This window comes from Ranitomeya imitator, chromosome 5 (assembly GCF_032444005.1).
Source record: "Ranitomeya imitator isolate aRanImi1 chromosome 5, aRanImi1.pri, whole genome shotgun sequence".
NCBI classification, from domain to species: Eukaryota; Metazoa; Chordata; class Amphibia; order Anura; family Dendrobatidae; genus Ranitomeya; species Ranitomeya imitator.
The window spans coordinates 174,835,275-174,852,989 of record NC_091286.1 but is presented as its reverse complement, the minus strand read 5'-3'; the positions used below and the strand labels follow the sequence as shown (position 1 = coordinate 174,852,989).

General features: G+C 42.9%; 1 protein-coding gene across 2 annotated transcripts in view; it reads left to right on the top strand.

The window, feature by feature from the left end:
* The window catches only part of GNPAT (glyceronephosphate O-acyltransferase), a 433,316-nt gene that overhangs the window by 209,650 nt on the left and 205,951 nt on the right, over nucleotides 1-17,715 (top strand). Inside the window, exon 10 of one of the 2 annotated variants that reach the window (XM_069769344.1) lies at nucleotides 4,655-4,900. The exons of the other annotated variant lie outside the window; for it this stretch is intronic. Coding sequence (XP_069625445.1) covers nucleotides 4,655-4,900 — 246 coding nt within the window. The remainder of the gene's footprint in view (nucleotides 1-4,654; nucleotides 4,901-17,715) is intronic. 2 annotated transcript variants of the gene reach the window in all.

The following is a 17,715-nucleotide window of genomic DNA, read 5'->3' as shown; positions in this document are numbered from 1 at the left end:
CAGATATGGCATCCACCGAGTGTTGTCCTGTCGCGTCTTCTTTATATTATTGCCAAGAAGATGCAAAACAATGAAAATAATAAAATAATTATTTACCAAAAAAATAGAGTAAGTCAAAACCACATTGCAAATAAACATTCATTACAAATAAAGAAGCAGGGCGCGTCCGAGGGTGAGTATATACCTAATAAGAATATAATCACCCTCGGACGCGCCCTGCTTCTTTCCGACAGCCTTCCTTCCTAAGAATCAGCCCTTCCGTGGTGTTGAGAGAGGGTGTGTTACACTCCAAGGTGTTCCCCAGGTTGCCTTTCCTGAGCTTCGATCTTCCGGCTCTCGTTTAGTAGTTGTTGGAAACTACGCTGCATTGGGCCTACAAATTGGGTATGGGGTGTAGAGAGATGGTGTGTTCCACTCCAAGGTGTTCCCCAGGTTGCCTTTCCTGAGCTTCGATCTTCCGGCTCTCGTTTAGTAGTTGTTGGAAACTACGCTGCATTAGGCCTACAAATTGGGTATGGGGTGTAGAGAGATGGTGTGTTCCACTGTAGAGAGATGGTGTGTTCCACTCCAAGGTTTTCCCCAGGTTTCCTCTCCATTGCTTCGATCTTCATGCTCTCGTTTAGTAGTTGTTGGAAACTACGCTGCATTAGGCCTACAAATTGGGTATGGGGTGTAGAGAGATGATGTGTTACACTCCAAGGTGTTCCCCAGGTTTCCTCTCCATTGCTTCGATCTTCCGGCTCTCGTTTAGTAGTTGTTGGAAACTACGATGCATTGGGCCTACAAATTGGGTATGGGGTGTAGAGAGATGGTGTGTTCCACTCCAAGGTGTTCTCCAGGTTGCCTTTCCTGAGCTTCGATCTTCCGGCTCTCGTTTAGTAGTTGTTGGAAACTACGCTGCATTAGGCCTACAAATTGGGTATGGGGTGTAGAGAGATGGTGTGTTCCACTGTAGAGAGATGGTGTGTTCCACTCCAAGGTGTTCCCCAGGTTTCCTCGCCAATGCTTCGATCATCATGCTCTCGTTTAGTAGTTGTTGGAAACTACGCTGCATTAGGCCTACAAATTGGGTATGGGGTGTAGAGAGATGGTGTGTTCCACTCCAAGGCGTTCCCCAGGTTTCCTCGCCAATGCTTCGATCATCATGCTCTCGTTTAGTAGTTGTTGGAAACTACGCTGCATTAGACCTACAAATTGGGTATGGGGTGTAGAGAGATGGTGTGTTCCACTCCAAGGTGTTCTCCAGGTTGCCTTTCCTGAACTTCTATCTTCAGGCTCTCATTAAATTGTGGTTAAACGGAACAACTGCATTTGGCGTACTAGTTGGTTTGGGGCCTACTATCGGTGTCTGCCGCTCCTTGCTGTTCTCCTGGTTTCCTGTCCTGAAATTCCGTTTTCAGGCGCTCTTTAAGTAGTTGTTAATGTTAGACTGCATTTGGCCTACTAGTTGGGTTGGGGCCTACTATCGGTGTCTGCCACTCCTTGCTGTTCTCCTCCACTGAACAAAGCTGTGCCGCCTGTTTACTACTGTTGCCAATTTTGAACTGCATTTCGACTACTTACTGATTTGGGCCTACTCTCTGTGTCAGCCTCTCATTCCAGTTGTCCTCCACTGCAATGCCCCCTGATTAGTCCTGTGTTACCAATTTTGAACTGCATTTAGCCCACTTTATTCTTTGGGCCTATATCTGTGTTTCCTCCTCATCCTGCCCATTGCCCAGCCAGTGATAGATGAGTCTGCTGGTACATTGACCCATAACGCAACATTTCCCGTGCACGCTACACTGCAAGATTGTGACCCTGCTGAAAGTCAGGTCCCCCTTCCTGCATACCATACCACCTTACACGGGGACAAACAGGAAGGTGCAGATGAAAGTGCAGGTTCCTTCATCAGGTGGGGGGAGGAATACTAGTTGGCGACGTCACTGGCACAGGGCCTCTCATGGTACGCAAAAGTGTTGCTGCCGGTGGGAGGCGCCCCCGCCGTGCAAACACACCGCTGTACTTTGAGGGGCCCTGTGCCAGTGCCAATGCCAACGAGTGGGCCCCCCCTGCTTGCTCAGGTTCACAGCACTTGCAAAGTTGAAATACTTACCGCTCCACTGCCGTGACGTGGTCCAGATTTCCTGGGCCCACTAATTACTTGAACCAGCCCTACCCACCACAACTTTAGCCAAATGAACCCCAATTTCAAATGCCTTCCAATTATTATAAGGTAAATTACGCTTGACAAGATTCATTAAGAAGAATGGATGGTTTTGACATTAAAATGGGCACTCTAGGTGTTTTCCTGGCCCCCACTCACTGCCGACTATGCTGCCCCATTGACTTGCATTGGGTTTCGTGTTTCGGTCGATCCCGACTTTACGTCATAATCGGCCGATTTCACTCAACCCGACTTTTGAGATAGTCGGGTTTCGCGAAACCCGGCTCGACTCTAAAAAGGTCAATGTCGCTCAACTCTACTTATGACCATGTCCTATTTCAGTTTTTTTTTTTTTTTGTCTTTTTTTTTAAGGTTCTCATTTATTTCCAGTTTCTGTGAAAAGAGGTTCTGGCGAAGTTTTGGATGTCAGAATCATTAAATACTTAATAAAGAAAGCAAAAAGTATTTACAAATTTCATTTTTACTTGGTTTAATAATTACAAGAACCTCCAAAACATTTGGAAGGACAAATAACCAAAAAGTTTTGCTTTCTCTATGAATACAGAATTTGCTAGGGTTGAGAGTCGCCTCTTTTCAACACATGGTGATCTGAATAGGAATAAAATAAAATCCATGAATTATTACACATCAATTAGAAGTTCATTGCTTTATTGAAGGAAAAAAAATGTATGCGTTCAGTGACCTGAACCCCAGTATGAACTGGAGAACAAAACACACGATTCAAAAATGGCTTGCTGCCATCTTCAAACCAAAAACAATTTGTAATAATTATATATATATATATATATATATATATATATATATATATATTTCAGCCATAAAGAGCAATAGAGAAGCTCAAGTGCTCCGTCCCACTGAAGCATGAAGGCTCCAACTGCTCTTCAGGAAAAGGGAGGAGGAAAAAAAAAAAAAGTCTGCACAAGTGAAAGGACTGCCTATGTAGTGTGTACCCCCCACTTATGTGATGTAGGGGGAACAGCTTTCCACCCTTCTTTCAGCAGACCCAAAATACCTCAAGTATTCTGTATACTTACTAAGTGAAACCCCAAGAGATTGTTGCAGTCGGGTCTGATAAGGAGATAGCAAAAGCCGGCAATTGAATCACCGGCTTTTAAGCTATCTGTATGAAATATATATATATATATATATATATATATATATATATATATATATATATATATATTATTCGTGAAAACATATATACTGTCTATATCTAGAGACACACACATATATACTGTATATATATATATATATATATATATATATATATATGTGTGTATCTCTAGATATAGACTGTATATATGTTTTCACGAATATTTGAGCCCATGGATCCATTCTATGTCCATTTGCAAGCCGGCGAGAAAATCTCGCTGTAGGGATGCCATGCGGATTACATACAGAGGTTTACATGCGCAAAATAGGCAGCCACACCTTGCCTACGGATGACATACGGATCACTGTTTTGGAATCATTTCTGCGTATTACGCCTGTAAAAAATGAACCGTATTTTCATACGCCTAGTGTGACGCCAGCCTAACAGTGAGTGAACTGTGGATAATCTGGGGCAGAGATGGGCAGCCTGTGTCCCATCATATATCATTCCATAGCATTCATTAGTGAAAATCTTTTTGTACCCTAAGGCTAAGTGCAAACATTGGAGAATTGCCACGGAAATTTCCGCGGCAATTCCCCAACTTCTGCCGCGGGTATATCGCATGTGGAATTAATAAAAAAAAAATCATCATATTCTCACCTTCCAGCGTCCCACGCAGTGTTCCTGCTACTTGTGATGCTCCGGTCCCAATAATGCTTTGCGCAAAAAAAATCCCTACGTCATTACAGGTCATTTTCGCAATACATTATTGGGAAAAGAAGCATAGTGAGGAGCGGGAAAGCTACGGGGGCTGCCGGAAGGAGGGAATATCACAATTTTTTTCTTTTAATTTTTTTTTTTTCTTTTTTTTTTTAACAATTATATTGTTCCCAGGGCCTGGAGGAGAGTCTCCTCTCCTCCACCCTGGGTACCAACCGCACATGATCCGCTTACTTCCCGCATGGTGGGCATAGCCCCATGCGGAAAGTAAGCGGATCAATGCATTCCTATATGTGCGGAATCCTCGCGATTCCGCACAAAGAATGAACATGCTGCGTTTCTTTCCGGAATGCGATTCCGCCGCGGAAAAAAACGCAACATCTGCACAAAAATTGCAGATTGCATTCTAATAATAGGATGCTTAATGTATGCGTTTTTTTCATGGTTTTATTGCATTTTTATAGCGAAAAACCACAAAAAAACACAAAAAATCCTGAACGTGTGCACACAGCCTAAAGGGGATAATTCCTAATTTTTAAGTATTGTTTATGTGAACGATGAAAGAGATTTCGTTTTTTGCTTTGTCGGTATTAGTATACGTATATACAAAAGTAACAATAGCAAAGAAAGAGTGTAAAACTTCGTGTTCTACCATTTTTTTTTATGTTTTCTAGAAAACATGTCAGCCAGTAAAGTAGTTCGAGCGAGTGTGGACCTCCACTCAAACATTATGAAACTTGCTGATGGAGAAGTAGTCTTATATGAGAACAGACCAAATGATGTTATTACTGAAGAACGAGTCTTTATCCGGGCTGCTACTTTGCTCATGTGTGCCTTCTATAGGAACCAGTTGGTCAATATGTATGTACGTCCTGCCCTGGTAGTGCTAGCTTGTAAGATGTCAACCAGCTCCTCAAGAGGTAGGGGGCCACTACATTCATCTCTTGTTACTTCGAACAATATACATCACTAATTTGAATCTAGTTGTTATGATTTTCCTATTTTTCCAAAGAATGCAATTGTATGTAAATATGTGTGCAAGGACACTCCTGCTATTAAATAGTTTGTCCAGCCCTAAGGACATTTATGGCAAGCAGTGCAGCTTGCTCAATCTTAACAGTTTCTAATATACATGCAGAAAGTATTCAACCCTCACTTCCTTGGCTTTTTATTAATTATGTTACAACTTGTGTTTAAATATTTTTGTAATTTGATTTGTGTGTGATACGTCAGCACTAAATAGTCTGAGTTTGTGAGGTGAAATGAAAAAAATATAGGCATAAATTAAATTTATGGGATCAAATAACAAAAAATTGGCGTGTGCGTATGTTTTCACCCTTTTTGCTATAAACCCCCCTAAACATTTCTGGTGCAAGTAATGACCTTCATAAGTCCCATGCTTAGTGAATGAAAGTCGACCTGTATGCAATCTAAGTGTCACATGGTTTGTCAGTATATACACACACCTTTTCTGAAAGGCCACAGCAGCTGCAACACCATTAAGCAAAAGGCACCAATAACCAAACAACATTAAGGAGCTTTCCAAGCAAGTCAGGGACAAAGTTGTTAAGAAGTACAAGTCAGATTTGGGTTATAAAAATGAAAAAAATATCTCAATTTCTAATGATCCCCCTGAGCACCATCAAATCTATTATCCTCAAATGGATAGAACATGGTACCACAACAAGCCTGCGAAGAGAGGGCCACCCACCAAATCTCTCATCCAGGGTAAGGAGGGCATTAATCAGGGAGGTAACCCTGAAGTAGCTGCAGCATTCCAAATCAGTCACTAGAGTATCTTTCCATGTGACCTCAATAAAACATACTTGTCATATGGGTAGCTTTATGGAAGAGTGAGCAGAAAAAACTTTTACTTGCACATAAAAATTGTAAGGCTTGTTTTGAATTTGCCGAAAGACATGTGGGAGACTCCCCAAATATATGGAGGACCTACACCTGTGGTCAGATGAGATAAAAATTTAAATTTTTGGACACCAAAGTAAACGCTATATCTGGCGCCAAACCATGAAAGTTCATCACACCAAGAACACTATACCCACAATGAAACATGGTGGTGTCATCATCATGCTGTGGTGATGCTTTTTAGCAGCAGGAACAGGGTAAATGGTCAGAGTTGAGGGGAAGACAGATGGTGCGAAATACAGGGATATTCTTGAGCAAAACCTGTTTCAGCCTGTCAATGATTTGAGATTGGAACAGAGGTTCACCTTCCAACAAGACAATGACCCAAAGCATACTGCTAAAGCAACACTAAATTAAAGGAAAGCGTGCAAATGTTTTGAAGTGGCCTATTCAAAGCCCAGACCTTACTCCAATTGAGAATCTGTGGTCAGATTTGAAGATTGTTGTACACTAGAGGAAAGTGCCTAACTTGAAGGAGCTGGAACAGTTTTGCCTTGAGGAATGACCAACATCCCAGTGTCAACATGTAGAAAAGCTCATGGAGACTTATACCAAGTTACTTGCAGCTGTAGTTGCCGCAAATGAAGTCTCTACAAAGTACTGACTTTAGGGGGTGAATAGTTAGGCACACTGAAGTTTACAGTTATTTTGTCCTATTTGTTGTTTTCTTCACAATAAAAAGAAACCCACATGTTCACAGTTGTAGGTATGTTTTTTACATCATGAACTGAGGCGAGCACAAAAAAAAAAACAGTGAAATTTCAAGGTTGTGAGGTAGCAAAAACACAAAAAAAATGCTAAGGAGAGGGTGGCGGATGAATACTTTCACAAGACTTTGTAGTATCACTTAAGGTACCTTCACACATCACGATTTCGTTAACGATATCGTTGCAACGTCACGCTTTTTGTGACGTAGCAACGATATCGTTAACGAAATCATTATGTGTGACAGCGACCAACGATCATGATCAGGACCTTTTTTTGGTCGCTGATTACCCGCTGTCATCGCTGGATCTGCGTGTGTGACGCCGATCCAGCGATGTGTTCACTTGTAACCAGGGTAAATATCGGGTTACCATTGTAAAAGTAAAAAAAAAAAAAAAAAACACTACATACTTACATTCCGATGTCTGTCACGTCCTCCGCCGTCAGCTTCCCGAACTGACTGTGTCTCAGCGCCGGCCGTAAAGCAGAGCACAGCGGTGACGTCACCGCTGTGCTCTGCGTGCTTTACGGCCGGCGCTGACAGTCAGTGCAGGGAAGCTGACGGCGGGGGACATGACAGACATCGGAATGTAAGTATGTAGTGTTTTTTTTTTTTACTTTTACAATGGTAACCAGGGTAAATATCGGGTTACTAAGCGCAGCCCTGTGCTTAGTAACCCGATGTTTACCCTGGTTACCTGGGTGCTGCAGGGGGACTTCGGCATCGTTGAAGACAGTTTCAACGATGCCGAAGTCTTTCCCCTGATCGTTGGTCGCTGGAGAGAGCTGTCTGTGGGACAGCTCCCCAGCGACCGCACAACGACTTACCAACGATCATGGCCAGGTCGTATCGCTGGTCGTGATCGTTGGTAAGTCGTTTAGTGTAACGGTACCTTTAGGCAAAACAGGTGTGTGTTTAGTTTTTTTTTATCCACAGTCAGTGTAAAATGGGTTTGTCCAACCCTTGGGAAATTTTAAGCAAGCAGTGCAGCTTGCAGAATTGATAGTTTAGCTTTTGGCTCAGCATGCCTGTTCAGTTGGTCGTCACTTGTAACTTGCAGTTATGAGATCTAACTTCTCAATCACCTCTATCAATGGTTCAGTGGTTGTCACGTTTCCACAGGTTTGCAAATGTATAGAGCATTGAGAGAAGTGGATGAGAAGCTAGTAGGCATGTGAATGCAAGTTTGTAAATTGCATACTTGCACTCTCTATTAAGGTACCGTCACACTCAACAACTTTGCAACGAGAACGACAACAATCTGTGACGTTGCAGCGTCCTGGATAGCGATCTCGTTGTGTTTGACACGCAGCAGCGATCTGGATCCCGCTGTTATATCACTGGTCGTAGCTAGAAGTCCAGAACTTTATTTGGTCGTTAGATCACGTGAGTCGCCGTTACGTCACTGGATCGCTCCTGCATTGTTCTGGAGTTGCTGTGTTTGACGTCTCTACAGCGACCTAAACAGCGACGCTCCAGCGATCTAGTTTAGGTCGGATCGTTGTCTATATCGCTGCAGCGTCGCTAAAGGTACACACTGAACAACTTAACAACGATATCGATAGCGATCCGTGACGTTGCAGCGTCCTGGATAGCGATATCGTTGTGTTTGACACGCAGCAGCGATCTGGATCCTGCTGTGACATCGTTGGTCGGAGCAGAAAGGCCAGAACTTTATTTCGTCGCTGTATCTCCCGCAGACATCGCTGAATCGGCTTGTGTGACGCCGATTCAGCGACGTCTTCACTGGTAACCAGGGTAAACATCGGGTTACTAAGCGCAGGGCCGCGCTTAGTAACCCGATGTTTACCCTGGTTACCAGTGTAAATGTAAAAAAAAACAAACACTACATACTTACATTCCGGTGTCTGTTGCGTCCCCCGGTGTTCTGCTTCCCTGATAATGTGTATTTTAAAAACTGGTGGGATTCTGCAAGCTGATTACTGCTGGGACAACACCTCTAATGCTGATTGTGTGTGTAAAAACAGTTAACCATTGTTCTTGCTCACATCATCACTGCACCCTACTTTTAAGGCACAATGGGAGAAGAAGTTAAATATATGTAATACCAGACATTACTCACAGACAAGAATTGTCTTCTGTTAATGCGAATTTAATAATAAATAGTAATAAGCAAATTACTGACATAGGAGTGCACAAGAGCATTGCTTTACTATGTAGACCCCGAAAAAATAACAAAACAGTTTAGACTATAGCAGGCCATGATGTTTTTTTTTTACCAGTTCAGGTAAAGCTAAAGAATAACATATTCAAAATGAAAACCTAACAAATATTATGTAAAAAAAGAAAGTCTTGAGAATGGTTGTGGGGACAAATAAGTGCTATAGGGTGGTATCCAGACAACGGTGTTGAAGGTAAACCAGTGCTGAACACTTGATGCGTTTGTGTGAGACACAACACTAAAGCTATGTTCATACTAGGAGATTTTCAGCTTTTTAATGCAAATTTTCATAAATTTCATGCACACAGGTTGGTTGTTTTTTGTGCTCAGTATTTTGTGCTTTGCTTGTTTTTTGCAGACTAGAGCATGCCACTTCTTTCAGCGAAGGTATTAACTTTTGCAGCATTTTTTGTGCCAAAACCTGATGAAGTATAATCAGATTTTTTTTTTGTACAAAACTTTATCAACATGCATAAGAGACAAATGTAGTATGAAAAACTTTATTTTTTCCTGCAGCTTCTTTACTGCCTAGAGAGCAGGTTTTGCTGCAGTAAAAAGTAGCAAAAATACTTAGTGTGAACATAGCCTAAGGCTGTTTTTTATGCAAATATTCACCTGCTTTTTATAGTCCAGCAAAGTCTGAGAGTTCCAAAATCTGATGCACACAGCTTGGTGGTTTTGTCCTCCATATTTTGTGCAAAACCTTGGGTTTTACAGAATGCAGAATATCACTTCTTTCAGCGTTTTTTCAGCGTTTTTCACCCGTCGAAAGTAATGGGTGGTGAAAAAAATGCTGGTATCAGATTTTGTTGCATTTTTAGCAAAAATAACAAGTACAGCAGTATGTGAAACCCATTTATTTTTCTGATTTTCACAAGTTTACCATGATGTCTTGGTCACCTGAGATTGCAGTTAGGATTAGTATAGTTTAATTAAATTAGTGATGTGTACAAAAGGAAACATTGACTGACCAAGGTGTGAAATTGAACAATGCCTGGGCAACTCAATAGAAGACCAAACTGTAAAAGTAAAGGTACCTTCACACTAAACAACTTCACAACGATAACGATAGCGATCCGTGACTGTTGTGAATTCTGTGGTCGAGCTCCCTCCTGTGGTCACAAGTGGTACTTCGGCTGATTCTGTCTATTGGCTTCCGTTGGTGGATGTGAGTGGTACTGCGGCTTCTGAGTTTCCTTCCTCAGGTGATGAGGTTAAGTCGTTAGGTGCTGCTCTATTTAACTCCACCTAGTGCTTTGATCCTGGCCTCCAGTCAATGTTCTAGTATTGGTCTTGTTTCCTCCTGGATCGTTCCTGTGGCCTGTCTGCTCAGCATTAACTAAGTTCTGCTTGTGTTACTTTTGTTTGCTATATTTTCTGTCCAGCTTGCTATATTGGTTTTTCTTGCTTGCTGGAAGCTCTGAGACGCAGAGGGAGCACCTCCGTACCGTTAGTCGGTGCGGAGGGTCTTTTTGCCCCTCTGCGTGGTTGTTTGTAGGTTTTTGTGTTGACCGCAAAGCTATCTTTCCTATCCTCGGTTGATTCAGTAAGTCGGGCCTCACTTTGCTAAATCTATTTCATCTCTGTGTTTGTATTTTCATCTTACTCACAGTCATTATATGTGGGGGGCTGCCTTTTCCTTTGGGGAATTTCTCTGAGGCAAGGTAGGCTTATTTTTCTGTCTTCAGGCCTAGCTAGTTTCTCAGGCTGTGCCGAGTTGCATAGGGAGCATTAGGCGCAATCCACGGCTACCTCTAGTGTGGTGTGATAGGATTAGGGATTGCGGTCAGCAGAGTTCCCACGTCTCAGAGCTCGTCCTATGTTTTTTGATTATTGTCAGGTCACTTTGTGTGCTCTGAACTTCAAGGTCCATTGTGGTTCTGAATTACCTATTCATAACACGTGACGTTGCAGCGTCCTGGATGGCGATATCATTGTGTTTGACACGCAGCAGCGATCAGGATCCTGCTGTGATGTCGTTGGTCGGAGCTAGAAGGCCAGAACATTCTTTCGTCGCTGGACTCCCTGCAGACATCACTGAATCGGCGTGTGTGACACCGATTCAGCGATGTCTTCACTAGTAACTAGGGTAAACATCGGGTTACTAAGCGCAGGGCCGCTACATACTTACCTTCTGCTGTCTGTCCCCGGCGCTCTGCTTCTCTGCACTCTTCCTGCATCCTGTGTCAGCGCCGGTCAGCCGGAAAGCAGAGCGGTGACGTCACCGCTCTGCTTTCCGGCCGCTGTGCTCACAGTCAGTGCGGGAAGCAGAGCGGCCCTGCGCTTAGTAACCCGATGTTTACCCTGGTTACCGGGGACCTCGGCATCGTTGGTCGCTGGAGAGCTGTCTGTGTGACAGCTCTCCAGCGACCAAACAGCGACACTGCAGCGATCGACATCGTTGTCGGTATCGCTGCAGCGTCGCTTAGTGTGAAGGTACCTTAAAGTGTCCTACAAATTCAATGCACTGCCAGTGTCCTAAGAATTCCTGACCAATTAATTGTTTGTGTGACATAGTGTACTTCATGATAATGGTATATTTTGGTTGATATGAGTTTCGTATAATTATGAAAATATCTAAAATTTGAAAATGTATGAATTTTTAAACTTTTATTTTTGTGCCCTTAAGTCACAGAGTTATGTCACAAAATAGTTACATTTCCCACATGTACTTTACATCAGCACAACTTAAGATAATTTTCTTTGCTAGGAAATTAGATGAGTTAAAAGTTGACCAGAGATTTCTAATTTTTCCAATAAAATTTACAAAATCAATTTTTTTAGAGACCACCTCACATTTGAAGCGACTTTGAGGGGTCTATATGACAGAAAATACCCAAAAGTGACACCATTCTAAAAACTGCACCTCTCAAGGTGCTCAAAACCACATTCAAGAAGTTTATTAACCCTTCAGGTGCTTCACAGGAACTGAAGCAATGTGGAAGGAAAAAAATTACATTTAATTATTTTTCACAAAATTTTTTATTTAAACCTACATTTTTCTATTTTAACAAGAATAACAGGAGAAAATGGACTTCTGTAACTGTTGTGCAATGTCTCCTGAGCTTGCCGATACCCCATTTGTAGGGGAAACTATAGTTTGGGCGCACGGCAGGGCTCGGAAGAGAAGCGCTATTTGACTTTGAATGCAAAATTTGCTGTAATAATTAGCAGATACCATGGCATGTTTGGAGAGCACCTGATCTGCCTAAACAGTGGAAACTCCTCACAAGTGACCTCATTTTAGAAACTAGACCCCTCAAGGACCTCATCTAGATGTGGGGTGAGTACCTTGAACCCCCAGATGATTCACAGAAACTATTTTTTTTATAATTGAATTTTATTAAGTTTTTCAAAATAGTATTACAGAAGAGAAAGAATAAAAACCCTTCATGATAAGAACATATTTCTTAAGATAGCAAAAATTGATGCAATTTCTAACAACAAACAATAAACAAATTAGTCATCAATGTTAAGTTGTCACAATGTAATACTTTTACATGTCAATATATAGCTTAAACAAAAACATAGACCCTACAAGGCACGGACAGAAGGGGGAGATAAAACCTATATTTGTTATTTGACCCATAGCAACTAATTTTCACTGCATTTATTAGTAGTCTCCCAGAACCCAATACGTGTCCCAAAGAATCCAAACTGCATTGAAACAATCAATATTATTATTCAACGTCGCAGTGAGATATTCCATACTTGAATATTTTGTATTCGCGACAGTAGCTCTGTGTTTGATGGGAGACAAATCGACTTCCGCTTACAGGCCATCAAACATCTGGCAGCCGTTGTTATGCGTAATAATAGCTGTTTGACTTGATGATCTAGTTTAAATTATGATGTATTGAGTAAATAAAATTTTGGACCCAAGTGGGTGGCTGGTGACATTTCTAATCAAGGACTTGATATATTCCCAGAAGACTAGAATATTTGGGCATGGCCAAAACAAATGGGACAGGTCACCTTCTGCATTCTGTAATGAATGGAAGTGTTGGCACAGGTGATGAAGTTCATATTGTTTTTTTTTATTTTTAGAGTGGAACCTCGGGACCTCGGTCCGGGGGGCCCCAAAGGAGGCGTAACTAGTGAGCCCCCAGGTATATTTCATCAATGTTAAAATTTACCTACCCTTTAAATTATAGACTGTTCATGTCTTTGTCAGTGGGCAAACTTACAAAATCAGCAAGGGGTCAAATACTTATTTCCCCCACTGTAAATGGAAACCCTAAAGTAAATGTTCCGTGTGGAGCGCCGGATAAATGTGATCCTAAATGTTGTGTAAAATGTTCCCAATAAAAGCTTAAACTCAATCCACACAAAAAAAATCAAGTCCTTACTCAGGTCCGTCATCTGTTCTTGGAAATATAGGAGGCTTCCACGATACTGGTAGCACAAAGGCTCTGAAAAAGCTAAATGTCTTCTCCTCCCTCAAAAGGAATTCAGCAAATTCTATACTCCTAAAACCAAGTACCCCTCCTCCCTTCTGAGCCCCAGTGTGTCTAAACCACATTTATCATCCACATGTTTGGCATTTCTGTAGTGAGGAGAGCCCGCCTAATTTACATGTGCGTGTCTCCAGAAACATGAGCTGGGCATAATGTACTGGTCACTCCAACATATACTGATCACTACAATGGCAGTTTGCAATTTTAACTCCACAACATCCACTATTGATTGTTTCAGGAACAAACACCCATAGAGTCAAAATTGTCACTACACTTGTAGATAAATTCCCAAAGGGGTATAATTTCCTAAATGGGGTCAGGTCAGGGGGGATTCTGCTTTTCTAGCACCTTAGTGGCTCTGTACATGGAGTCCGCAAAGAAAATCTGCTCTCCGTTCCTCCCAGGTCTCTCTGTGTGGCTATCTTTTTTTTTTTTTTTTTAAATGTCAATTTAAGGAGCGCTATAACTATAGAGCACACTGCAATAGATTAGTAGTAACCAAACATTTTATTAAACCACTACGCGTTTTGGAAGTGGACTGCTACCTTCCTTAGGTGAACGTCCGCTACCGGAGTTGTGCAGGGGTTTACAACCCTTCCAGGTGAGAGGCTAATCCCCCACCTTTCATTGAAACATCCCAATTAAACCACCTGGTGCTTCCCATGCTGCTCTTTCTTGTTTATTGTTCTGTGTGGCTGCGCAGTGCTGTACAGCTATGTATAGGGTATTTCTACATTCAGCAGAAATTGTGGTGCCATTTTTACTCATTTCCCAATATGATAATGTAAAATTTGGGGCTAACATGCAATTTTGGTGGTAAAAATGTTAATTATTTTTCTTCACTGCCCAATGGTATCAAATTCTGTGACACACCTGTGGTGTCAATATAATCACTGCACCGCTAGATGAATTCATTCAGAGGTGTAGATTGTAACATGGGGTCCCTTATCGGGGGCTCTGATGTTCTGGCACCTCGGGCTCTACCAATGTGACATGGCACCCTCAAACCAGTGCATCAAAATCTACACTGTAATATGACGCTCCTTCCCGTTTGAGTTTTGCACGGTGCCTCAGTAGTTTTCAACCACATATGAGGTATTCGTGAACTCAGGAGAAATTGCAGAATAAAGTTTGGGGACTAAAATACAAACTGTGTGGCTAATTTGCACGTTTTTGTGTGAAAAATTAGATTTTTTTTTAAATTTTCACACCTCATTGTTATAAACTTTGTGACGTATTTGGGGTTTCAAGGTGCTCACAACACATCTAGATAAATTCCCTGAGGGGTAGGTCTAGTTTCCAAAATGGTGTCACTTGTGTGGGGGTTTCCACTGTTTAGGCACCTCAGGAGCTCTCCAAACGCTGTTATGATCTGGTGGCCTTGGAGCAGCATGAGACGTACTCTGGAGAAGGTGGTCCCTGTACTGACCGCAAACCCTGAACCTAGCAGCGCAACTAAAAGCAGCCGTGGGGGGTACCTAACACTCCCTAGACCCCTCGGCACAGCCTAAGATCTAACTACCCCTAAAGACAGAAACCGGAAACCTATCTTGCCTCAGAGAAAATTCCCAAAGGATAGATAGCCCCCCACAAATATTGACTGTGAGAGGAGAGAGAAAAAACATACGCAGATATGAAATCAGATTTTAGCATAGGAGGCCATACTAGCTAAAAAGAAAGGATAGAACAGAGTACTATGCGGTCAGTATAAAAACACTAGAAAATATCCACCGCAGAAAATACGGATCACCACATCTGACTAAAGACATGGGGGGTATATCTGCATCTCCAGAGAAATAGCTAGACTGCAAAAAATCCTTCACAGACCAAGCTGGACAAGACAAAAACATGAAAATGCACAGAACTATAAGGTCCACTGCAGGTGGACAGCAAAAACAAAGCCAGGACTTATCTTTGTAGAAAAACACAGCAAATTGGAAAGACCAGCAGGGAAGTGAATCCTTCAAGAACAATGGACAACTGGCACTGATTAAAGGATCCTGCAAAGCTATATACCCCAGTCAGTCCTGCAATTAGTAGATACACATGTCCACTCCTGCAATCCAGGCACAACTGCATTACCGTCTACAACCACCGGAGGGAGCCCAAAAGCTGAATTCACAACAAAACGCGACATGGTGAGCGCTCCTTCCCTTCCAAGCCCTGCCGTGCACCCGACGAGTAGTTGTCCTCCACATATGGGGTATGTGTACAAATTGTTTGGTGCAATTTCTGTGTCCACACCTGCAATCCAGGCACAACTGCATTACCCTCTACAACCACCGGAGGGAGCCCAAAAGCTGAATTCACAATAGTACCCCGCCCTTGAGGAGGGGTCACCGAACCCTCACCAGAGCCCCCAGGCCGATCAGGATGAGCCCAATGAAAGGCACGAACCAAATCAACGGCATGGACATCAGAGGCAGAAACCCAAGAATTATCTTCCTGGCCATAACCCTTCCACTTGACAAGGTACTGAAGCTTCCGCCTCGAAAAACGAGAATCCAAAATCTTCTCAACAACATATTCCAACTCCCCATCGACCAATACAGGGGCCGGAGGATCAACAGAGGGAACAACGGGCTCCACATATTTCCGCAACAAAGATTTATGGAAGACATTATGAATAGCAAATGAGGCCGGAAGCGCCAGGCGAAAGGACACCGGATTAATAATCTCAGAAATCCTTTAAGGACCAATAAATCGAGGCTTAAACTTACAGGAAGAAACCTTCATAGGAACATGACGGGAAGATAACCAAACCAGATCCCCAATCCGAAGCCGGGAACCAACACACCGACGACGATTAGCAAAACGTTGATCCTCCTCCTGAGACAGCACCAAATTGTCCACCACATAAGCCCAAATCTGCTGCAACCTGTCAACCACAGAATCCACACCAGGAAGGTCAGAAGGCTCAACCTGCCCAGAAGAAAATCGAGGATGAAAACCAAAATTGCAATAAAAAGGCGAAACCAAAGTAGCCGAACTGGCCCGATTATTAAGGGCAAACTCGGCCAATGGCAAAAAAGCCACCCAATCATCCTGATCAACAGACACAAAGCATCTCAAATAGGTCTCCAAGGTCTGATTAGTTCTCTCAGTCTGCCCATTTGTCTGAGGATGAAATGCAGAAGAAAAAGACAAATCAATGCCCAGCTTGGCACAAAAGGCCCGCCAAAACCTAGAAACAAATTGGGAACCTCTGTCGGACACAATATTCTCCGGAATACCATGCAAACACACCACATGCTGAAAAAACAACGGAACCAAATCAGAAGAAGAAGGCAATTTAGGCAAAGGCACCAAATGAACCATCTTAGATAATCGGTCACAGACAACCCAGATAACCGACATTCTTTGGGAAACAGGAAGATCGGAAATAAAATCCATAGAAATATGTGTCCAGTGCCTCTCGGGGACCGGTAATGGCAAAGCAACCCACTAGTGCGGGAACAGCAAGGCTTAGCCCGCATACAAATCCCACAGGACTGCACAAAAGAACGCACATCCCGCGACAAAGAAGGCCACCAAAAGGACCTACTAACCAAATCTCTGGTACCAAAAATCCCAGGATGGCCAGCCAACACAGAACAATGAACCTCAGAAATCACTTTAGTAGTCCATCTATCAGGAACAAACCGTTTCCCCACAGGACAGCGGTCAGGCTTATCAGCCTGAAATTCCTGAAGAACCCGTCGCAAATCAGGGGAGATGGCAGAAAGAATCACCCCTTCCTTCAAAATGCCGACCGGCTCAAGAACCCCAGGGGAATCAGGAAAAAAATTCCTAGAGAGGGCATCCGCCTTAACATTCTTAGTACCAGGAATGTACGAGACCACAAAATCAAAACAGGAGAAAAACAGGGACCATCGAGCCTGTCAAGGATTCAGCCGTTTGGCAGACTCGAGGTAAATCAGATCCTTATGATCGGTCAGGACCACAATACGGTGCTTGGCCCCCTCAAGCCAATGTCGCCACTCCTCAAATGCCCACTTCATAGCCAACAACTCCCAATTGCCGACATCATAATTGCGTTCCGCAGGCGAAAACTTCCGAGAAAAGAAGGCACACGGTTTCATCAAGGAACCATCAGAATTCCTCTGAGACAAAACGACCCCTGCTCCAATCTCAGACGCGTCAACCTCAACCTGAAATGGAAGAGAAACATCTGGCTGACGCAACACAGGGGCAGAAGTAAATCGGCGTTTAAGCTCCTGAAAGGCAGAAACATCCGCGGACGACCAATTCGTCACATCAGCGCCTTTCTTGGTCAAATCGGTTAGAGGTTTAACCACACTGGAGAAGTTGGCAATGAAACGACGATAAAAATTAGCAAAGCCCAAGAATTTCTGAAGGCTCTTCACAGATGTGGGCTGAATCCAATCATGAATGGCCTGAACCTTAACCGGATCCATTTCTATAGATGAGGGAGAAAAAATGAAACCCAAAAAAGAAACCTTCTGC